This window comes from Antennarius striatus, chromosome 12, assembly GCF_040054535.1.
Source record: "Antennarius striatus isolate MH-2024 chromosome 12, ASM4005453v1, whole genome shotgun sequence".
NCBI classification, from domain to species: Eukaryota; Metazoa; Chordata; class Actinopteri; order Lophiiformes; family Antennariidae; genus Antennarius; species Antennarius striatus.
This window is the reverse complement of record NC_090787.1, coordinates 11,867,812-11,891,364: the sequence shown is the minus strand read 5'-3', so window position 1 is coordinate 11,891,364 and position 23,553 is coordinate 11,867,812. Positions and strand designations below refer to the sequence as shown.

Here is a 23,553-nt window from a genome sequence, read left to right as displayed (position 1 = left end):
TTCCAACAAAAATAAGAGATAAGTTTGACTCAGCCTGGCTTTGACACCCACACCAAAATCTTGAATCTATTTGGTCCAGCTTCTAAGGTTGCCAGTCATTCTCCTACCCGCTTTAGAGGTGATCTGAGCTCCACCAGCAGTCATGAATTCAATGTTGCCCATCTGAACGACGGCAGACAGAAGCTTGAAAACATCTCTGATTTCCTCTTCTGTGAATTCCATAACTTTTAGGGCCTCCTGCAACACAGACAAAGACAGGCGACATGTCACAACACGGACATAAGAAACAAACTCGGCCCAGTCAGACTACACAGCAATCAAACCTAATTTGGCTTTTCATCGGGGCTATAAACACTCGTGTGAACAGAGGTGAAAAAGTAACTCTGCAGCCTACGTGACTCAACCATCTCTCAACTAGAGTCAAGTCAAGTTCACAGCCCTTCTGTCCACACACTAGTGGAACATCCCTGTCCTGTCATAAAGGGCAATGGCTCCCTCTGGGGATTAAACACACATACTGGAAAAAGTGGAGTCTCCTTACCATCACACTGTCAAAGAGCTGCTTGTCATCTAGACTGGTATCCTGTACACATCCTGACTGGCTCAGGTAGTGAAAAGACTCCGGACCCTCAGACAGCAGGTACATGTCTGCAACACACGTGAGAAGACAAAACGCAATAAACTTAATGCAACCCACGATGTGGAAAAACAGCCAACTCCATCATTTATTATTGTCACTAGATATTTCTTTTCATGCTGTTAGTGCTAAACAACTATAATTTGCTCCTGTTAAATTTTGTAAAATCATATTTTATGTAACTTTTTTATCTAAAAAAATCCTCCAATCTGCGGCCTGCTGCTAAATCCTGCAAAGTTATAATAAAGTGGACATTTGTACATTTGGATATGAATGATTTGGGTGTGTGTCTGTGTGTCCTCTATAGAAACAAACCGCTGTGGTCTTTATCTGCTCCTGATAGCAGAGCGTAGAAGATGTGGTAGTTTCTTTCCCCAGGATTCTGTCGAACCACACGGTTCTTGTAAAGAGATCAGCAGAAGCAAATATTAAAAGTATTTCACAATTGGTTTGATTTTGCTGTCTATCACTTTACATGTTGGTTGAATTAAATAATTGACTCCCTGATCTGAGATCAGCACAGACTTACCTTTTCCAGCAAATCTGAAGACTCACAGTAAAGGAGAACAATAAATGAATATGTCCTCTGTGCCACATACATGTAATTTATCGACAGTGCATCTCAGTAAACTGATGAAGGATACAGTCAATGATACAGCCTCCTTGGATGTTTCCATTCTGTGAAAAGTGGAGCTGGATAAATTTTCCAAAGCGACTCGAGTTATTATTGTACACAGTCTTTGCATTTCCAAAGGCTTCCATGATGGGGCTGCAGATAGAGGGAAAGCAATCGTTGATAAAAAAGAAAAGAAAGACAAAAAACTTTCATGACGGACAGATAAAATAAAATTCAGCACGACCTTCTGCCCAAGCATATCAAAGTTAGCCACATACCATAAACATAAAAGATGAGCCAACAAAAATGTAACAGATGCCATGATTTATTAGTCTAATGACCTCAACATTAGACATATGCAAAATACACAAATAATTATTTTTTAAAAACTCATCAATCTGGAACTTATAAAGATTTTGGGTAGACTTGGGGTCAGACATGGTGATGGAAATGGTACCTGCTCTGGATGAGGGCCTGCTCCACCCTGGTGGTCTTCTCCGACAGCGGAGCGCCCACAGAGTTCTGACTCATCACAGAGAGAAACTTGAGCAGCAGCTTGGTGCTCTCCGTCTTCCCAGCACCACTCTCCCCACTGCAGACACATCAGACCTGCTCATCTTGTCATTTCTGTACGCCGCAAGATCACTCTTTCTTTTTTCAATGATGTGGACTGAATTCAATCCAAACTGAGGCTGTTATTTCCTCCTCACCTGATGAGGATGCACTGGCTGTCATGTCTCTTCCACAAGCAGCGGTAACACTCGTTGGCCACGGCAAAGATGTGGGGAGGCAGCTCCCCCATCTGGTGTTTGCTGTACAGATCAACTGCAGTGCCGTCATAGAGGCCCGCTATCTGCTTGTAGGGGTTCACTGCTGCCAGGATAGAACCAATGTTGGTCTGGAGGAAATTACAAAGCAGACAGAGAAATTAAGCAGGATTAGGAGAAAGAGAGGGAGGTGTATATTATCTGTCAAATACGACAGAAAACACATACGATGGGGGAAAAAACTTACTATTTTTACATCTTTCTCATTATATTAAGCTTCTAAATGTGAGATTATAGTATATTAATAGTATAATAACTTCAAACTATCCAATCAGCAGATGCACTCAGGTTCTTATCTTCTTTCTCTGATTTCCTGGAGTCAGGGATACTCTTAATCTACTACATACGGCCAAGTTTGCACGTAGGCTGGAAATATTTTAGGATTCCTTTAGGTTAATGGGGAAAAGCGCTTTGGGGAAAAGCGCCTCACAAAAATGTGTTTGTGGGTCATCATTTCACAATTACATTATTCTGCAATGGCATGCAGTCCGACTGAGCTCTAAAATAAGATTAGGAACAAAGACTATGAATAAATAGTCTGCAGGACATTGATTCTTTCATGTTGTGTTTCAACACTACAGAGAAAATGATGCAGAGAGTCAAACAAAAACATCTGGAATCCTTTTAGGTCAGGTCAGTGCACTCCAAAGCTACTGTAATGTTTCTGTTGTTGTTCTTTACTACCTTTTCATATGAAAATCTTATTTTCAGTTAGAGAACCGGTAAGAATAAATATGATTGAAGCTTCACATCCTTTCATCAGCACTAAATAGATTTGCACCAAAAGTGGATGCATGGTGGTACATGGTGAACGTGCACACAGGAGAAGACGTTGCCTCACATAGATGTTGTCTTTCTGGTAGCGCAGAAACAGGTTGTGCATGATGGCCGCTTCATGAAGCTCTGCCAGTGTGGACATGTCCTCCACTCCATGGACGCTGCTGGCATGCATCAGGTACACCATCTCTCTGTTCAGCTCTGCCCTCTGGAGGTAGATCACCTGGAACGACACACATATATACAAGACTGAATATTCTGTATGTCAGCTGTATGTATATTTTCAAGTGTCATTTTGATAAATCATCCCAACAACACTCATTTTTGGGTGACTGAAGGGAACAGTAAATACATTTGAAGAAGTGCATGTTGGATATTTAAGTTTGATAAATATTTTTTAAAAGTTTGAAAATGGCTGCAAGAAGCCAAAGGCCTATTGTGCATAGAAACGTAGCCTTGGGGTTCAAATGAAGGAAGCAGGAGGGCAGGTTAAGAAGTTTACACAGCTGTGAATCAAACTGCTGGCATGACATCAGTGGTTCTCTGCTACCTTGGCTCATTCAGTCATCACATTTAAGTGATGACTGAATGACTTAAGATGAAATGACTGTGCCAGAAAACAATATGCCTAGCAGGTAGAACCACCCAGTCAATCATTAACAGTGGTGTAAATGCCATGACTGGATTAGAGTTTTGTATTGTGAAAGTTAGTCATAGGCGGCAGTAGCTCAGTCCACTCAGTGTTGGACTGGGGACTCAAAGTCATCAGTTCAAAATATAAAGTAAGAGTGAGAAGATAGTAAACCCAAAGAGGAACAATAAAGTGCATTTCTTCTTCATCTTTTCCTCCTTCTCTAGTCAGGATAAAAATCTTTCAGGCTTTTAAGGCTAATGGAGGAGATGAGAGAATTCAAACTGTGTTGATCAGTTAATGATTGAGTTTGGATCAATACTGATGGATAAGGGTCAGGGGTTGTACGGTTACAGAGCGGTTCAGACAATGTTTTTGTCATTCTTCATTGTGTCTCAGCTGGGAGCAGCTGATTTTACGGAGAACTGCAAAGTCAGCAAAGAGGGGCTCCTAGGAAGCCGCTGACTGACCTACATGACCTACCCATATTTTGAGGATGTGGAATGAGAAGAAAATACATAGTATTACATAGTAAATATGGTAAAAATAGTTGTTTTTACATATTACACCTGCCACAATAACATTTTCATCCATTGAGACTCATGTTTAAGATCAAGTGACAAACATTTTGAATGTTTAGCTGCAAAATGCTCCAACCAGGATCATACAGGCTATAAGAACTTCCTTCTCTCTGTAAAAGAGGGTGACAGAAAATCTGAGATAACAGTTAAGTTGTGGTCTACTATTAAATTAAAACAAATGAAATATGCTAAAAAATATTGTTAATGGAAGAGCATCTACAATGTAGTGATAATTTCCTGTTCTCACATCTGACCAACTATTAAAATAAAAACATTAATTATTGAGACTTAATTAATGTCATTAACATCGCTAGGAATATTGTGATTATTCTTAGTCTTTAGTCTTTGCTTAAAAGTTCCACATTATCACATCCCCCCTCTCTGTCACATGGGAGGTGTCGACATAACCCTTCATGGAAATTAAAAAAAAAAAACAGCCTCAGAAACCTCGTGGCTCAATGAGCATGAATTCAGATTGTACCCTCCAAAAAATAAAAACAAATCAAAGCAAAAGTCCCAAAATCCATATTTAGTTGTTGTGTGCAGAGCAAATATTTTGTGCAAATAGAACAAACAGATAAACAGTACTTGATACAAAATGTGAGAATAGATGGACAGAAGCCATTCCTACAGTATACACCCCCCAGCACTTCAGGGTGGAGATAACAATGTGGTAAGAATACAGGATATAGTTTGGCAGAAGATATGGCTCTACAGACAGAATGCTTTATGTCAGTCTGACACTCACTCTTCATATTAGTGGAGACTGTGCTCTAGAAACGCTGACAGTTTATAAATCACTGCATTGATCTCTATGCAATACATTAACAAAATTGAATCTGTACAAAATGTGGAAAAAGCCGCATAAGTGTGTGAGCTGATAAACCAATGTCCATTTCAGCTGCACGGCCTCAGCGGATGGGCGTCGGCCCAACGGCGATGTCGTCATCGCTGGTTGCTTCACGTGTTTGCGGGGGGCAAACACTTTTCCGGAAAAGCAGCAGACAAAATGAAATAATCCATGAAGCAGAAGCCTTGAGATTTATAGCCAGATGTCCCCTTAACATTCATTTTGTGACCCCACCCTCTCTCCTCTGGCAAACTGGCCCAGATTCACCCAACAGGGCCACGCTGACAAATAAACCAAACAGACCTCTCCCTTCTTTCACATCCTTAATCAGTATTCTCATTTTACACTTGATGACATCACTCCCTTCTTGTGAGTGATGTCACTATGGACACCTGGGCTCTGGCAGATTAAAATGACATCATACAAAACCACAGGGATTATCTGATATTGACAGAAAGGCAACTGCAATTGGGAAAAGATCTACTGTATATCTTAAATCTGACTCACATAAATGTTTGATAATGACAGAATACTATTAATCCCATCAATAGTGAAAATACAGAACAGAACTATATTTATCATGGGCTTGCTATGATTATCTTACATTGGCATTAGCTAGTGATCATTCTAGAACACCAGAGGCAGTGGTAGTAGAACATTATTAATACCAATAATTTCGCACTCTTTATCCATCAATTTGATCAACCGTCAGCTGTAAATGCTAAATATAACCATCCTAGCTTCACTAAATTCACATGTTTGTTCAACGCCGTCAAACAAACCACAGAGTTACAACTTTTGGCCTTTAAATGGTCATTCCTTGTCAAACAAAGAGTCCATGGGAGCATTTGGCTCATTATTTCACAAAGGTTACCAACTTGGAGACGCCACTGGTCCAAGTTACAGCCTCAGTTTCAGTAAGGACCTCATGTTTCAGGGAAGAAACATAAATATGTCTGCTTTAGCCATAAACACAATGAAATGCATGCTTGGAAAGCACCCACACCACTCCTTCAGAAAAATACACACCACAAGAGACAGAAGAATCGTCCCTTTATATCTCTATGTGAGTGCAGCGATGTGACCTTTTGTGATCTTGGGATAATTCAATGATCAAATTTCACACAGCCTGAAGGGATTTTCATGCCTGAAACACTAACTGAGCACAAATGTCCGACAACAAAACATGTCTCACATTAGACTGTTTTAATGTCTTATGGTATTGTATTGCTTTATAATTCATAGATTATTTTAGTGTGGGTATTTCAATCTGTCGCCACGTGACTGTTTATTCATAGCTTCATAAACATCTTCCCAAAAAACCTTCAACTAAACAACATCTTGTAGACGCAGCTAAAAGGAAGATGGAATATTAAAGATCAGGTCAACATGCGGACTAATACTCTTTCCATTTCAGCGTCTGGGAGCTTCAATAATGATCTTGCAGCATCCATTATAAGAGTGAAAGTGGATCATCTTTTCTACAGGAGATTTAGCACATGACTCAGACGATGCTACCAATCATTTACAGCCGTCTGAGCCAAACCCTGATGAACCTAGCGGTGATGTAACAGAGTGTGTGTCTGCTATTGATTTCAACTTCCAACCAACAAATTAAACCACACTTCGGATCTTCCCTGAATTTATAATCAAAGCCACAAATGTAATTAACTGCAAGCGCAGTTTGGTTATAATCTAAGTGTTCCAATAATTCCTGCTTTTTTTCAGTCAGTCAAGACCTGGTAATTGTTCTAACGCCTGTTTCACACAGACACGCAATATCAATGTTCATGACTTCAGAGGTGTAGTGATGGCTGGAGATATTGCAACGCCACTTCAAACAACATGGGATTCGTGATTGATTGGGGAAAATGTTCATTGTACAAATCAATCCTCTTCAAATGGAGCCTGGTGTGGACACCAGTACACAACTGTGCTGGACATGTGACGTAACACAAAGCAGACTAATGACACGACCAAAGGCATAGATGCTGATCAAACCCACACAAGCCATTGTTCAATAAGGATTAACCAGAAAATAAAATTACGTAAAGTAGGTCTGAAAAGAAATTAATCAATCAGTTAACAGAACAGAAACATAATTGTTGTGAATTTCCCAGTTTAGGATATCTTATCTTATCTTATCTTATCTTATCTTATCTTATCTTATAACAAAAACTATTTGGTATTTTATTTAATTTGTGTTAGCTGTGTTTGGAACTGTTGAAAATCTACAACTACAATTTAGTCACATTAGTTTTATTAATAGCATGAAGGTTATTCAAGAACTAGTTTATTTCACATTCTGGTTGTCCTCACGATGAAGCTCAGCAACGTTTCAAACTGAATCAGCACAATTTCAGCTACAATTTGATGACTATTTGTTAAGTCACAGTAGTCAATTTTGAGTGATCCCTATCATTTGAAACATTCTAAAGCAATATTTGAAATATTTCTCTGATCCAGACCAGACTCTGATGGGTGGTGGATCTCATGGAGATGTCATTGTGCAACTGAAGCCGTTATCCAGGGAAGTAGAAGTAAAACTATATCTCCACCGTATATCACCAAATACCTGAATCCAAACTCATTTTGAGTCATGCTGCTAACTAACAAAACGAAACCAGTAAAAACACAACCTGCCTTTGAGTGACTCATGATTAACTACAGTATGACATGTTCTCAGCTTACAGTAGTTCTATAGAAAATGTATCTTTCCTGAATGAAGCTACACCACAGTCAGATGATGTAAAGTCTCACCCAGTGTACAGACACTAAATGTTGGGGGCCAGAATAATCAATTGAACTGATTATATTCTTTCTTTTTATTTCTGTAACGCTCTCTCCTCTGACCCCTCCCCCCTGGAGCCCCGCCCTGCTGCTGCTTTGTTGAGTCCTCTCTGCTGAATTTTCCCAGCTGGTGTGGCTTCAGGCCTTTCAAATGATGCAAGGCCAGATACAAAATCACAAGCTTTTGGACGCAAACAAGAACTTGTTCATCGTTCCTCTCTCTCTCTTTTTTTTACTCTGTCTGTTGCTCTCGCTGCCTGACAGTGAATCCGTTTGCAGAGGGGGGGCATTACACAGGCGTGAGAAGAGTAACAAACTGAACAGAAAACTTTGCAATAAACTTTGTTCATATAACTAATATATAATGTTATTCTATTTGCTTGCCTCGTAAACAGATGATCCTAGTAATGTTTGATTGAGTGTGTTATTTCTGTGAGCACACTCGTGAATACACATAAAGTCTCCATTGACCAATAATCCAGAAAAGACTGAGGGGCACCAGTAACCTATTTTGAACTTCACAGGACGTGTGACTCCAGGCCATAGACAACTTCACGCATGGTAAGAGTCAAATCGCATCTCTTTCACTCTGTCTAAAGACAAGTTGCCAAAAGCAAACCAGCAAACCAGAGAGTAAATGAGAAGCTTTGTTTTATGCATTTAACGACTATTTGTGAAGAAAATGAAAAAAGGAATGTCTTCGCTCTTCAGGGCATAAGAACAATCAGTGACAAAATCCAATCCAATCTTGTTGTAGTCTTACTTCACCAGTTTACTACCATATCAGGGTGGTAAACTAGCAGATAGTACTATGATCTCATCAGTTCCTCCCCTCATTATTAATGAAAAAAACTATTAGACTTCATGAAATAGTCAGTTGACTTGAAAGCTTGAATATTTGGCAATCATTTTATTATTACTGTAGAATTAAAATACAGGCTATGTGTCAGAGGACATAAATGGTATTAAGCCTCAGAGACCAGTCAGGACTCAATTTATTGTTCATTGAGATGAGGATGACATCATCCACGACAGCAGTTCGCTATTTAGTTCAGGTGACAGAGCCTCTTCCTGCTTTTCTTTACATGTGCACCCCTCTGGGTATAACACACACACTGTTAATCCAGCTGGTGCCATCTGGCCACACACACACACACACACACACACACACACACACACACACACACACACACTAACACACAAAGCTGCTAGACATTCATCATTCAGCTTCAGGGTGTCTGCTGCATCTTACGGCTCCACTTGGCGTCTGTGGCACGGCGGGGATGAGACGGTGATGGATGCTGATATGATGGTTAATGTGACAGCAGCCGGGTCAGCATGCTGTAGCTGAAGAGGTGCAGCTAAAGAGCCACGCCTTAATGTGAGCACTGGAGGGTGATGGTATATCTCTGCCCTCTCCTTAGGGGGAGCTGCCGCCAGGATGGATTTAATGAACCACCTCAGACACTGTACATAACACAGGCACACGTCATACCCTAAGCACTCTAGACCTGGGATTGAATGATTGAATATGGAAAAGCAAACGACAATTCAAGTGGGTATGTCATCCAGGAACATAAGATTATGGAAGATGGACAAGAATCTCACTGATGTTGGAGAAATGTCCTGAGAGCACCCTGTGGTTTCTCCAGTCAGACCTCTGACCCGACGGCCTTCTGACTACACATGTTCCACTTCTCACGCTACAAAAATACCAACTGATGGAATCATCAAACAAACAGTTCAAATGAAGCTTATAGATGATGGCATGCGCCTCTCACACAGTCGCTTCAGTTCATCCCTCCAGTGTTGCCGGAAGCTGGTTTCCGATCTACAGTACACTCTCTGACCCACAGAAGTTTCAAACTATTTTTTAACTCCCCGCTTCTCTCTCTCTCTAATGGCCCCTCTCTCTCTAACAGGATTTCCTCCAGACACAAAGACCACTGTGTACAGCCAAACAGATAAGCTCTGGCCATAGACTTGACACAAGTAGCCCATTCCTGTCATTCTTACTTTATGACAAAAGGTGTTGACCCCACCACTGAGCCCCGAACATGAAACACATGTACAGACAATTACATTTCCCACATATACACCGGGTCGCTCTGGAGCTATAGCTACAGTGTAGTTAAAAAGTGCATGGTGATTGAGGTGTCACATGTACACAACATCCATGGAACCTTTAAGTGTGCGAAAAATGCTTATGTGTTGACTTGTTTCTGAACTGTCAGGGGTTTTGTCCTCAAACCAATGAAAAATCCATGATGCTGGTGAAGATGGAACAAATGAGAGTTTGAGGTGGTTTAACGGAAATCATTTATTGCTTCAGTGGGGTAAAATAAGCCTTCTTACCTTCCCGTAGTCGGTGGTGAGGACCAGGGACAAATCATCACAAGAGCTGACTGTGGAGGGGAGGAGCTGCTCTTTGTGTCTCAGCCAGACTCGGGCCCCCTGCAACACAAAAGCCACAAAAACACCATTAGCATCTGGACACACAGCTCATATTGGAATCATTTGTTTCATGAAGAACGTACTGGACATCTACATCAATAGAACATTTTATGAACATGTTGTGTGCTCCTGTTGCGTTACAAACGGCAAACATTATGGCAAGGAAAGTTCAACTCAGAAATCCATTAAAAACAAATGTGTAAAGTGAGTAGAGCTGACAAATACAGCAGAAATGATTCCAGGGAGGATTCTGGTTTTCTTCTTCAACAGTTCTTCTACTTTGCTTCAGAGAAACTCCCTTGCCACAAACCTGGCACAACTACACGGTTATTACATGGTCATTACATTTCAGTACAGCACAGGTTTTGCCAGGCCGAGTCACAGAGGGTGTGTCGCAAACTGAAGCTACTCTTGGGTCAGAAACACTAAGAAAAACTGTGAAAAACGCTTTCAGCATTGCTGAAACAACTAATTTACTGTATGAAACAAAAGAATATGATCTGAAACAGGCATTTGCCAGTTTAAAAAAACAATTTAAGTGTCTCTAGGCACATGATGCTGTGAAGTTAGTTATTTTTTAGTCTGGAAAACAACACACACTTCTTGCAGAGCTGGATCTCTTCTGTTTGTGTATCTACATGAAGACAATGACCTTTCCAGGCATGCTTGTTAGCAGCTCAGAAACTAGGAGCAATAACAGGAATCTGTGGCTGATTGCTCAGACCTGACTGTAATTTCCCTGCAGAGCTAGAAGATACATTTATAGAACCGTTGGGGGTTTAATAATGGGAAAGAATGAGAATGAGAATGTCTCTACCATCATAACTTTAAACCTTTAAGGCTGGTTAAATCTACATGAGTCAGGAATCAAAAAACCCCACCTACCAGCAGCGCTAAAATTCACCAATTAATTTATGAAGTTGGTTTTTTTTTTTAAATGGCACAAAAACTACAGCACAAAAATGTTTGTTTCGGGGTTAACAAGTTATTGTTGGAGTCATTCAGCAGGAAACTATGTCTTTTTTCTTCCTCCTCATTTGAGCTTCCTCCACATATCCGAAATAAAAGTAATCGAAATTGAAAAGTGTGCTTCAGAAGTAAGATTTACAGGAAAGATTTGACTAAATTTCTCCCCAAAAATTATTTTGACGATTTAAATACCTGTAATGTATCACACGTACCATTATGGAGGAGGCTAGGGAGAGTAAGATTAAAAAGAAAAAAGGGAGCTGTGTTCTCCCACAGAGTATAAAACTGAATCTGAGATCAATATGCATGGATTCCATTGAGAAACCTTATACAAGGTCACCACTTCAGACATCAATCCTCATTAACTATTAACAATGGGCTGCCACGTGTGCACAAACACTCCGGGCACAGAGCGCAAATGTGTTTGCCACCAGGGTCGGAACAAAGATCAGGATGCTTTAGTTAAATACATTAGATATTTACATGAAATGCAATCTGCTTATAACAGATCTGCACTGATTCAACTTGCTCAGTAGTGATGATAAGCCTCCAGTCTTTTCTTTAATTTGTGATTCAGGTTTCCTTTGTGGACAAAGGGTTACTCAGCTAGACCAGTCAGTCCTCAAACCACTTCCATCATCACAGATTTCTTTTCTTTCAGTGGACTAATGGAGGGCAGCTAAATGTGGCTCTCTCTCAAACCACAGGGGCATTGAGGGGGGGCTGTACAAATGAGGAGGCTGGGGTGGGGGGAGAAAGAAGAGGGGAAAGAGGAAGGGTGTGAGCACCTGATAAAGTCCCGCCTCCCATTGTCTGGAAAAGGAGGCAGACAAACACCAGGAGACAAATAAAACAGAGGTATTCGTCTAAACACGTGGCCACACATTAACTCAGTTCCCATTTAATATGTGATGAATGGTAACTCGCATACCAGTGACCAACTGTGTCAGCCTGGTACCAGCCTGACGTGTCCAGCCCAGTCAGGGGAAAAGCTGCTTCACGTGAGTTTGCTGAGGTCCAGGGAGGAGATTAACAGTGTTTATGCTACAGATTTTAAGAAGATCAGTCGTTCTTATGTAACTGGAATCACACAGACCGCAGCAGAATTAAGCAGAACGTCGTCGGTGCTTGTACACACACACACACACACACACACACACACACACACACACACACACACACACACACACACACACACACACACACACACACACACACACACACACACACACAAAAGTACAGCTGACAAAGTGAAGAAAAAAACTTCAAGCAGATTGTTATGAAGGGTAGACCACATGATATGTTCTGCAGGATAACACAGCAGACTGGTGGTGACATGGAAAACACTGGGGTGGCTGGTAATATTGATTTTCCAAGAGCTAGACGTGGTGAGTTCAGTCGCTGAGTCAGTGTCGGAGGTTTTCCATCCATCATACAAAAAGCTCACTAAAATGTTACATAGATAAAGATGGAGCAAATAGTCCACACAGTCAACTCCTGGTACAGATGTCTAGTCTTTAGACTGGGATTAACAGACCATATAATAGACATAATAACTGGTTCATCAAATGACTCCAATGAATAAGACTAACCCAGAGTCAGCAACAAACCAGCCCATAAAGAAGCTCATTCTGGCCCAGCTTGCTGACATTGCATTTGTGAGGATCGACTTTCCCACAAGACAAATTGAGCAGAAACTTAAAAATGCTGTACGTGTTTGTTATTGTTGGGGTTTTTTTTTGTTTCTGTGTGATTATATTAGATTTTAAGACTTGTTGATATGAAATCGATAACATTTTCTGTTAATTGCATGTCTAAAAATGTTCAAATTCTAAAGGTGGTTGGAAAAATGAAATGCTCTCCAATAAAAGAGAGAAGTATACATAAAGTTCTAGAGGATAAAAATGTTATAGAAATGTCAAAAGCAAAAAAAAAAAAAAAAGGAAAGGTGCCACATCATGTTTCATGAGAAAATGTTCAACAGATTTTCAGATATGGTCTGTGCATGAAAAGCAATGGATGGACAGACAGAACCTGTTCTTACATCACGCTCCTGAATTCATTCATGGAGGAACAAAATAATAATCATCATAGTAAAAAGAGGAAGTCTGGTTGTCGAGTGGTGCGTGAAATGATCCTTGAAAGAATTAATACATTTTGATCACAAAGACAGCGTATTTTCATCAGAGGGATTTATATGGTTGAGTATGCATTCTTTAAAAATTGAGTTAAGTAAAGTGAAATAATTCTCCATGACTTCAGCACACAAGAAACTCAACACCAGATGCGTCGGCCCATTTGTTTTCTCATTGCTTGTTAGTATGGTGCGTGCATCCAAAGACTCTGAAGCGCATAAAGTAGAGATGAATTGCCTCAGCAACAGATGGCCTCACCGCAACTCCTCCCCCACGTCTCCTTCATCCTCAGGACCTCTGTCAGTAAGTCAGGAAAAAAAGGCAACCTCCTCTGACTGAGAGCTCAGAAGTTAACCAGGCGGAAACATCCCAAACAAAGGCCAGCTGGGAGGCAAAGGGACACGCGTTTCAGCTCGAGTTGAGGCTCCACACATTAATCACCTGCTGCAGCACAACTAACCACTGACCAAAACCAGGGAAACAGTGTGTGTGCATGTGTGTGCTTCTTGCATAGCAATCATTATAAAGTGGATTTAATTATTCGGCTCCTTTAACTCCACCTTACCTCCAGGAACCAGACGTTTTAATAGCTGAAACGCTGCCATGGCATTTCCAGCTCGAGCTGATTTTAAATTCTTAAAGCTGTATATCATCGTAGCACCGCTGAAGCAGAACCAGCTGACAATGGTAAACCAATCTACCAAAACAGACCGCAGGTTGACGTCCCATCATGCTCTCTGACACAGAAACCACTCGGGCTTAATGATGTGATCCCAGAGTTGGAGGCTCGAGTTTCCACAGCTTGGATAATGACATCCAGCTCAGAGATTTGATAATCAACACACCTTAAATATTTAAGGGCACACACAGAACAGGTACCAAACGGTCTTTCTCTACTGTCTGGTATCGAGTGATGGCAACAGCTGCGACAAAAGAAAGCCAATTAAGTCAACCTTACTTGAACACAGTCAAACAGTCATGAAAATATGATTTTTCTGACCCTGGTGTGGTTTCAAGGGGTGGTGAGTGGACAGAGGACAGCAGAGGACAGCAGTGAATGGCTGTCAGTGCTGCCATTATGACTGACTGGTGGCCAGGAGTGATGCCCGGCAGAGACGAGGATGTCCAACTGGATTCCTGACAAAGCATCTCATTTGTTGAGATCAGATGTGGAGGAGGAGAACAGGGCAACGTGTCCACCCTGAACATTTTGGAAAGAAACCCTAGACTGCTGCTTTCACTTATCGCTCTTAGATTTCCTTTCTTTTCATTCATGATTTCTTTAAAATCATTTGGTTTTTTTCTAGTTGCAATTATGTTGGTGTTCTCTCCCCCATCTATCTTCCACTGTTTCTATTTCTCACCCCAGCGTTCAAGGCAGAGGGTGCCACCCACATTGACTTGTGGATCTGCTTGAGGTTTTTGTCTGTTAAAAGGCAGTTTTCCCTCATTGCTGTCACCAGGTGATGGTTCACGGTAGAAAATTGAGTGTCTGAGAACTACAGAATCAGTCTGGACCTCCTCTTCTTGCATTGATATAACTTGTAAAGTTATTTTACAATTTGGAGCAATAAATAAATAAATGATAAATGATTTCAACCATGATCCAGCACTTCACACTTCAAACACCATATATGTATATACCATATATAGCAAAAAACAGAGGTGTCAGGGAAGGTCACTGACAGATGTTTAATAAGGTCAAATTACATATGGGTGCTTGCAAGGTGAATATTTATGTGAATAATAAGTAAAGTGTGGATAAAATTAAAAATAATTAAATATTCACATTGAAATATTAATATTTTACAGTTAAATAATCAAACTCTTGGGAGTTTTTTGAATTAACTAAACTAGAACGGCTCTACCAGAAACAGATTTTGAGAAAATGTAAAAAAGTTGCTAGTTGTCCACTGGATTATTTTACTTTTTAATGGGAATTTTAAAATATGACAGTAATGACCCAGTTAATTTTTTTTTGTAGTGGATGCTGTATGCAAAGAATAATGAAGTCTCATAAGTAAAGATGAATAAAAAAGAGCAGACAGACACGGAGCCAAACTTAGAGATTTCAGCTAAATCTCCTGATGCTGCGTGAGTGGAATGAAGCTGAATCTACCAAGTAGCTGGTGAGCTTTAACCAACAGGCTGAGTGCAGCTGAAGGGACTCTGGCCAAGGGTGAGTCCCACGTTTTAATATGGGGCAAAAGCTGTATATCTCAAATGAATATTTTTCACATACCATATCATCTTATTTATTATTTTATTTAATTTACATTTCGTCTACATATTTGTTGATGTAGTGTCTATTTATCTACTGTGGACAACTCCACGGGGATTTTTATTGAGAAAAATCTTCCAAGCTCATCTCATTGTTATCCTCCTGAACAATCGGACCACTGTCCTTATTCTACTGGTGTAAGTAATACCAAGTGTGGTAAAGAATACAAACAGAATGTGCTCTTCAGGCACATTTAAAATGTTCTCCCTTCTTTGTTCCCGTGTTAGCACCGTAACGTCTGCCAGCCTGCAGCACATGGTGTACACAGGGCCCACGGCCAGCATGGGGGTGAGGGCAGAGGAGGGGTGGGGGTGAGTGAGGGGAGAAATCAGATGATTAAAGTCAGGCCTTCAGCATCTGTGGTTCAAGACATGTGAATTAATGATGGAGGGAGCAGCTGATCAGAAATTAACTAATGGAGGAGGAGGAGTCCCAAGGGGAAGAAGGGCTCACCCAGACTGAGGTGACAGAAGAGAAAAACATTGGTGCAGTTCATCAATAGTTCTTAACTGATCCCCCCAACACACACACACACACACACACACAGATACACTTTAAAGGAGGACGACATGGAGGTGGCTTCAGCGATTGATGCACAGACGAAGCCCATGCTTCATTTTCATATTCAAAGAATTTTCTAATAAGGAGGTTGGAATTATTAATATTATCCAGAAGCAACTGTGTCACTAGGTTAATGGACTCCAAGCACATGCAAGACAGCAGCTACTTCATCATTGTCTGTTTTCAAGTACAGTAAACAATTGACAGGACGGGTATGTGTGTACATCAGGTTATTTGTCTGAAAGTACAGTACCCCATTCTCTGTCTGTGTCAAGGGCACCTCCCCCATCCAAAGCAGCTAATCTGCCATGTTGCTAATGAGTGTATCAAAGAGAATTTGCATAAACAAATTATGCCATGAAAGAAGAACGCTTGAAAATCTACCATAGACTCCTGGCACGGTCTCCTTCTTGACACCCTTATCCTGTACGAACACACTTTCCTTCTACTCCTGATCTGGAGTGATCACAGTATTAGCCACATCTCTGGGTTCTGAATATTTTTTATCACAACAAAATGAGACAAAGAGGCGGCAAATGATGTGATTACTGTATTTGACTGGATTATCACCTAAGCTTCTTGGTTTTGAAGATCCATCTGGGACACACCTCCTGGTGCCATCTACATATCCAGCCCCTCGCCGTACTCCTCTGTGGAGAGTTATGGAGTCACACAGCAGGAATTCAGAGATAAGGAATGCAGCTCAATCAGATACTGAAATGTGTCTGTGGGTAAAGGTATGATCCTGACAACAGACTCAAGACAAACTTATGTCCGATAAAATAAAAATCACAAGTCTAGCAGTAGACACAGCAGTTTCCCTCTTTTTAAAAATAGTTTCCCATTCAACTTTTATTCTATCACTATAGGCTTGTGTGGATCTCATAAGAAAATGTTCTATACAGGCAAATTGGAATCGAGACACTCCTTGCTGTAATGGGCTGTCTCTGTGCACGGTAATCATAAGGGGCTAAAAAAGGAAAGTCAACATCTGGGCTGGGAACTGTAATCATAGGTTGCCTGTTATTAAGCTGCCAGACAAGACCAATGAGCTGGGAGGATTTAAGCTGCTGTGATCACCAGTCCTCACATTCTGTCAGGTGGGGCAGTCAAGGTGAAGGCTGACAGTTTACTCTGAGCGCTAAGCAGCAATAAACTGCTAGCAGCACAGAGATCACTTACATTGTCTGTGCATAAGAATACTGTTGCAGAAATGGACTGCATGCAAGAAAAATTTGTATTCGTGAAGTACCACTACTAATTTGGTAGAATTCTGTATTTTGAAACTAGCTAACATGTTTGCAAGCGCTACTCCAGCACATGAACACATTTTTACGTCTACAGCTCCAATGGATTTGCTTTATCTTTGACCCACTAAATGTCCAGAGTTTGCTTGAACCTAAGTAATTTGTCAAACAACTATAGCGACACATTTAGTATACAGAAATGTAGTAATTTTCACACAGACCTCAAATTACGTACTACCTAAAGGGTCAAAGTATTCTTTTAATCATAAATCTTAACAGGTTACTTGAGTAAAAATACAAAAAACACTTCCCCCCTTAGTTGTTTTCTTCCTCCCTACTTTACCATTTGTATGCTACTGCTGAGGATGAGTACGTCGAACCATCCTGGTGTAACTCTGGAGGACTGTACAGAGATTTCTTTATCTCAATGGAAAGGCTCAGATTTAGTAGACGAACACTGATGTTCTCTTTCGACATAACTTTGTTACGTCGTTCAAAAAAATCATGATGCACTCAAATGCCTTGAGGTGATTTAAATGTTGGAGAATGACGCACCCAAGCCTGTCCTAATACTCACACCACACACTCGCACACATACATGGAGAACAGGAAGGATGGGTGTTGAAGCACAGTCTGAACAAAAGTTTTATGAGATTTTCTGCTGGATAAATCCTTTTCTAATATGACATTCTTCTGTTGAACCCAAAGCACGAACAGAGGGACTGTTAATTAAGGGGGGGGGGGTTACCACGGAAAGTCAGCAAAGGTCAACTCTTTAAGTAATAGTTCAACCTATTTGAAAATGAGTTGACTAGTTTTCGGGTCAGCAGAGGGATGAGAAGACGAGACTCCTCTCATGTTTTAAAGTACAGTATTTTCCGCACTATAAGGCACACCTAAAGGCCTTTAATTTCCTCCAATTCCGACAGTGCGCCTTATAATCCAGTGCGTGTATATACAAAACCGTTTTATAATACGGCCAATTATTTTAAAAAAATGTTTTATAATAGGCCATTCATTGATAATAGGCCATTAATTAGCACCTTATAGTCCAGTGCGCCTTATAGTGCAGAAACTACTGTATATAAAGTTAAGATAAATTTCTACTCCATATAATTGAAGCAATAATCTCCATTAAACTCCATGAATGAAATAACCATAGAATCACATCACACCACAGTAGTTTCTCCATCATCACAAGCTATCAGACAGAAAGCTCCCGCACAATATTAAATAGTATGAAGATGTTTACCTGTCATCACCACAGTGTAACAGATTTGTCTGAATAGCTTGGTGATGAGGCGCATTAAAGGTAAAGTAAACAGTTGTGGTGTCAGCAGGAGGTTATCACAGCGCTGAGCCTTGAGGTGATGGGCAGCTCTTTGAGAAAAAGGGGTCAAATTACTGCTAGAGACACAAGAAATGCCAACATAAGCTAGCAGGTGAAAGAGCTAAAACCATACTGTTGTTGCCGGAAACCAATTCCAGCGTCAAAGTCGACTTAAAACATGAACTTTGACTGCAAACTCAAACAGAAAAGCCAAACTTAACAAAAATCAAATTCCGATTGCGAGCAGAGGCTTCTGATTCTTACAACTCCTCCCCTCACACCAGGCGTCGTCTGTGTCATTATGAAGCGGGATTATCAGTGTTATTAGCTGTGTGGTTTAGACAATGCCTGTTGTAATTAGTGACAGCACACTTACAGATTAAACCACCTCCAGACTGAATCAAAGCTGCAGGAGTTCTGCTGACGCACACACAAACCACAGCCTTAATAATACATCTCTCTGTTTGTCTATGACTAAAAGTTACAGCAGGATCTGTAAACCTATTTAAAGGCCCTATTTTGGAAGTAATCATACAAAAACTTTAATTAAAATTCAAGAGGGTTGATATTCCAGGGAATGCGGGATCCGCCATTTCTCAACCTTTCCTTCCTTTCTTACATCCGAATTCTACTTCCTGACTTCCTTCCTTCTTATTCCACCAGCAGTCTGCACGGCTGAAAGCCAAGAGAGATATCAGAATCTCTAAAGTGGCAGCTGGAGGAAGTGACAACTGGGCAGAAAACACTCAGAGTAGAAAAATAGTCCACCCTGTGGTGCAGGTTGGCCTTTCTCATGTTACCTATTTGAATGCAGAGTGCTTACAGAGCATACTGACCCACAGTTTCAGCTTCAAAGACGGAGACATGAGCAGAGCAGAGGGCTCTTAGGGATGTTTCGGGATGAGGAGAATGTGTCTGCGCTCATGGTGTGAAACCTAAATCCTCGGCACCACGGCTCTACAGTGAAAGAATGACATACGGCCCTGACCTAGAATTTCAGAGGTCAGGAATGTGGATTCCCTCAGTCAGAGTGTGTTTGGGATGGAGGAATTTGGTGTGTAATGCAAGGAAGGAGTTAATGGTTGTGGAAAGGTCTTTACAGTATGTAGCAGCTGCTGCTCAAAAGGAACTGATTACCAAAATTAGAAATACACATATCTGGAATTAAACTATGTCAACAGGATGTTTCACAAAGACACAACATCTACGAGGTTGTGATATGACTGTGATGGCGTGATCAAACAGCATTTTCGTTCAGGAAGAAATGAAAGAAGAGGAAGAGAGACACAACTATCTTTAAAAAAGTATACAATGGGCCACACAAACATCTATCTGGGAATGTGTTGCATACAGGTACCACAGAGCCAGGGGCCTAACAGACGTTCAGAAGCACAGACAAGAACTCTGACACACTCCAGGTATTCCAGTTTGTTTAGTGGGTCATGTCCAGTCAGAGGATGGACTGGGTGTGGGAGTGAGGCAGCGGTGAGGGTTTTATGATGTCGAGTCAAGTCCTGAGAGGAAGGGCCTTCCTCTGAGATCACACCCTTATACATCAGCACTGAAAAAACACGTTCATGTATTTGCATTTACTTTATGTTAGCCGTTAAAATCATTCTGATTGGTATGCTGGGTGTACAGCGATGATGAGATTTATTCCACTGCACTTGTTTGAACTGAAATGAGTTCAATCCTGATCTTAATTCACTTCCAGAATTCCTGCTTCATTAAATCCAAGCCGGTCATCCTGAGGACTTCAGAGTATTGGATTTTTTTCCACAACCCCAGAGATGTCTGAATAAATAGGACATTTTATTTGTATAATTTAATAAAGAGCTCTTAAAAACCACTAATACATCTCTTATTATTTTTAAGACCAATAATAATCAGATACCGAGGTGGAGTTTTCTTCAGGCTTAGTTGAAATTATTATTTGTTTTTTTTTTAATAGTGTATAATGTTTTCACGTTTTAAATGCTTTAAAGGCTTTGGAGCATTCAAGTGACCGTCATATGTCTCAGATTCAGACTGATTAAATCAAACTCATGCACACTCTTTGATTGTCCTCAAATAGATTCTGTCACTAAAGAAACAAGAAAGCAATGAAGCAAAGTACTACTTTACTATGTTTGAAAAAAATTAATTCTGGATGAACTCAAATAAATCTCAGGGGGGAAATCTTACACAGATGGCACGGGAGGAAGGACACACACCAAATTACAACAATGACCTTTGCTGAGCTGCAATAATAACAGTCCTCTGGACAGCATATCATTCTAATAAAATCAGATTATGACCCAGAATCCAGAATCTGTTCCCTGCACTAGGCTACATGGCAGTATATTGAACACTGTACTTTACATGACACAAGTCCACCTGTGTGATTTATGAAGGGTGATGCTTTTACTGTTACTGTCGGCTCCAGTGTTATGCAGTCGAATATTGCTAAGCTAAACTGCTTTCATGCCAAAAATGGCAAGAATTCAGAGCTTCTCCACCCTTGTGATGTGGAAACAAATAGAATTAGACCAGAAGTTTGTGGAAAAAAAGACAACTTTGGGCAATATGATAGTCACAATCTGTATTTTTTGTGACAGAAACTCTGAGACTACTATTAAAAAAAAGTATTTTACAATATCTCCATAACTCATTTAATCCTTCGGCAAAAACAAAAGTAAGTACATAAAATACTTTTATTTTTTAAGGGAACAATTTTCATGTGAGCTCATTTGTAAATATAATAACATTAATATTTGTTCAGCATTATTTTGAAAATTGATTTATTTTTAGCTGCAATATTTGAAATAACATTGAAAAACATTGAATGTATTGATAAGGTTTCAGGGGACTTTTTGAACAACCTTAAAGTATATATGTAAGCTGTATACAGTGTATGTTCAACCTTAAAATGGATATATTCATGATCTCACTTCTTGCATAGGAAGTCATAAATGTGTGGAGCATCATGTATGGAAACAGGGTCAGTAGAAACGTACTCCTCTGCTGAGTCACAGCACATCACGGTGGGTCAAGTACCCTCTCACACTAGAGGGGTCTTCAGATCCACAGCACACTGTGTCTGTAGGTGTTTGTGTGAGTCAGAGGATGAAGAAAACAGACCTAAAGAAAGTCCTTACATAGCCTCCAAGAGTCAGAGCAGCTGTCTGGGTTGATTTGCAAATGACACATCCAACTTATAATGGCACACATCCATCTTAAAGAAAGTCAGTAAACATCTACTACACTACAAAGAAATTAAATATTAATGTGATCTGAAGCATGAGGAATGGCAGAGATGGCCCCAGAAGTGTTTGGTGTCTCTCACTGTGAGTAATTAGATGACGGATAGATTTTAAAAGCCAATCAGAACAGTTCAATTATTACACTGATATTAACAGTATCACAGTCCGGACTATGGCTCTTGCTAGTAATAGAGAATACATCCGAAACGAGACATGCATCGCAGTAAAAGTGAAATAAATTTGGGAAAAGTAGTGCTTATTGGTTATATGTTTACAGATTACCAAGGTTAGAACTAATTTGAAAGTAAATAAAAAAGCAATACAGACGCGATCACAATTATATGAGAAAAACAACAACAAAGAGCGTCGTGGTAACAGCGTGAATTACCAGCCACGATCAAAGTAGAGACAAAAGTGCAAAAACATGCTTTTCGTGTGGAGACAGCAGCTGATCGTACCTCTGAAAAGAACATGTCCATTTTAACCCAGCCGAGCTCACGTCCCTTTGTAGTCTGAGTTTAGGGTACCACCGCTGAGGAGGAGAGGGAGCTGCTGTCCCCGAGGATTTCCATCCGCCTCGTCCGGATGAAGTCGAGATTCTCCTGGTTTTGAATTGAAATGTTCGAGGATTCACAAAGGAGCCATTTGCAGACGTATTTGTGACACTTTAGAGTAGTTGTTTCAGTTGTTCTCCGTGCGTCCTCAGCGGTGCTGCCCTTTTCGCACTGCCGACCCGTTTCAATGAACCCGGCACATTATGCAGGGGGCGGAGCCTGCAGCGGCCCGGACCGCCCATCAGCACACGCCCTTTTTTATGTGCGCTCCACAGAGGGTGTGATGGGTTCGAAGGGAACCAGAAAGAAGTCCTCATCAGATCGAATTCACTCACAGGACGTAAATGCAAGGCTGGGTTATTTGGACACTCTCCTTTGGGAACAAAAAATTGAGAATGAGGAAGAGGAACATGAGAGTGAGAGCCTTCACAGATGTGCGTCTGTTTCCGCATCTGCACAGGACGCTCTTAATGCTGTGAAAAATCTCAAATGAACTGGTTGACTAAAGTCAAATATCAAGGTATATCCAAATGTTGCTGTCAAGAGTGATCACCCAACCCAACATTTTGATGGACAAATAAATGTACAGCCAATCTAAAATAAAGGATTTTCCTAAGGAGCAACAGGAAACTGGTTAAATACCTTGATTATTCAGAAGCTCCACTGGAAGGAACCATTGAATGCATTTAATTATTATTATTATTATTATTATTATTATTATTATTATTATTATTATTATTATTATTATTATTATTATTATTTTTGTAATTATTATTATAAGATAATCATCAGGGAATATACAGTATTACCTAGGCATGAACAAAACAAAAAACAAAACTGTTTTTGCTGATACCACATCCTGTTAATTTCCAACTCATTTTCACGAGTGACTGTATCAATATATGCACCCAATATTTTTCTTGCAGAGAACATGAAGTGGAATTAAATTATTATTATTATACCTACTCTGACTATGATGGCTCACTAGCCAATGCAAACTACTTAGTCAGCAGCTTACATTGCATTCACATCATAAAAGCATCATCTTATCAGTCTATTGAACCTGACATT

At 40.3% G+C, this 23,553-nt stretch overlaps 1 protein-coding gene across 1 annotated transcript in view; it reads right to left on the bottom strand.

Annotated features, from left to right (window-relative positions):
• Nucleotides 1–22,641, bottom strand: part of myo10l3 (myosin X, like 3) — a 45,887-nt gene extending 23,246 nt beyond the window's left edge. The window contains exons 1-10 of the mRNA XM_068330230.1: nt 22,387–22,641; nt 10,065–10,163; nt 2,922–3,080; nt 1,964–2,151; nt 1,711–1,845; nt 1,282–1,406; nt 1,167–1,180; nt 953–1,037; nt 542–648; nt 108–237 (exon numbers count right to left, since the gene is read on the bottom strand). Coding sequence (XP_068186331.1) covers nt 108–237; nt 542–648; nt 953–1,037; nt 1,167–1,180; nt 1,282–1,406; nt 1,711–1,845; nt 1,964–2,151; nt 2,922–3,080; nt 10,065–10,163; nt 22,387–22,407 — 1,063 coding nt within the window. The 5' untranslated portion in view covers nt 22,408–22,641. The remainder of the gene's footprint in view (nt 1–107; nt 238–541; nt 649–952; nt 1,038–1,166; nt 1,181–1,281; nt 1,407–1,710; nt 1,846–1,963; nt 2,152–2,921; nt 3,081–10,064; nt 10,164–22,386) is intronic.
• Nucleotides 22,642–23,553: the final 912 nt, after the last annotated feature.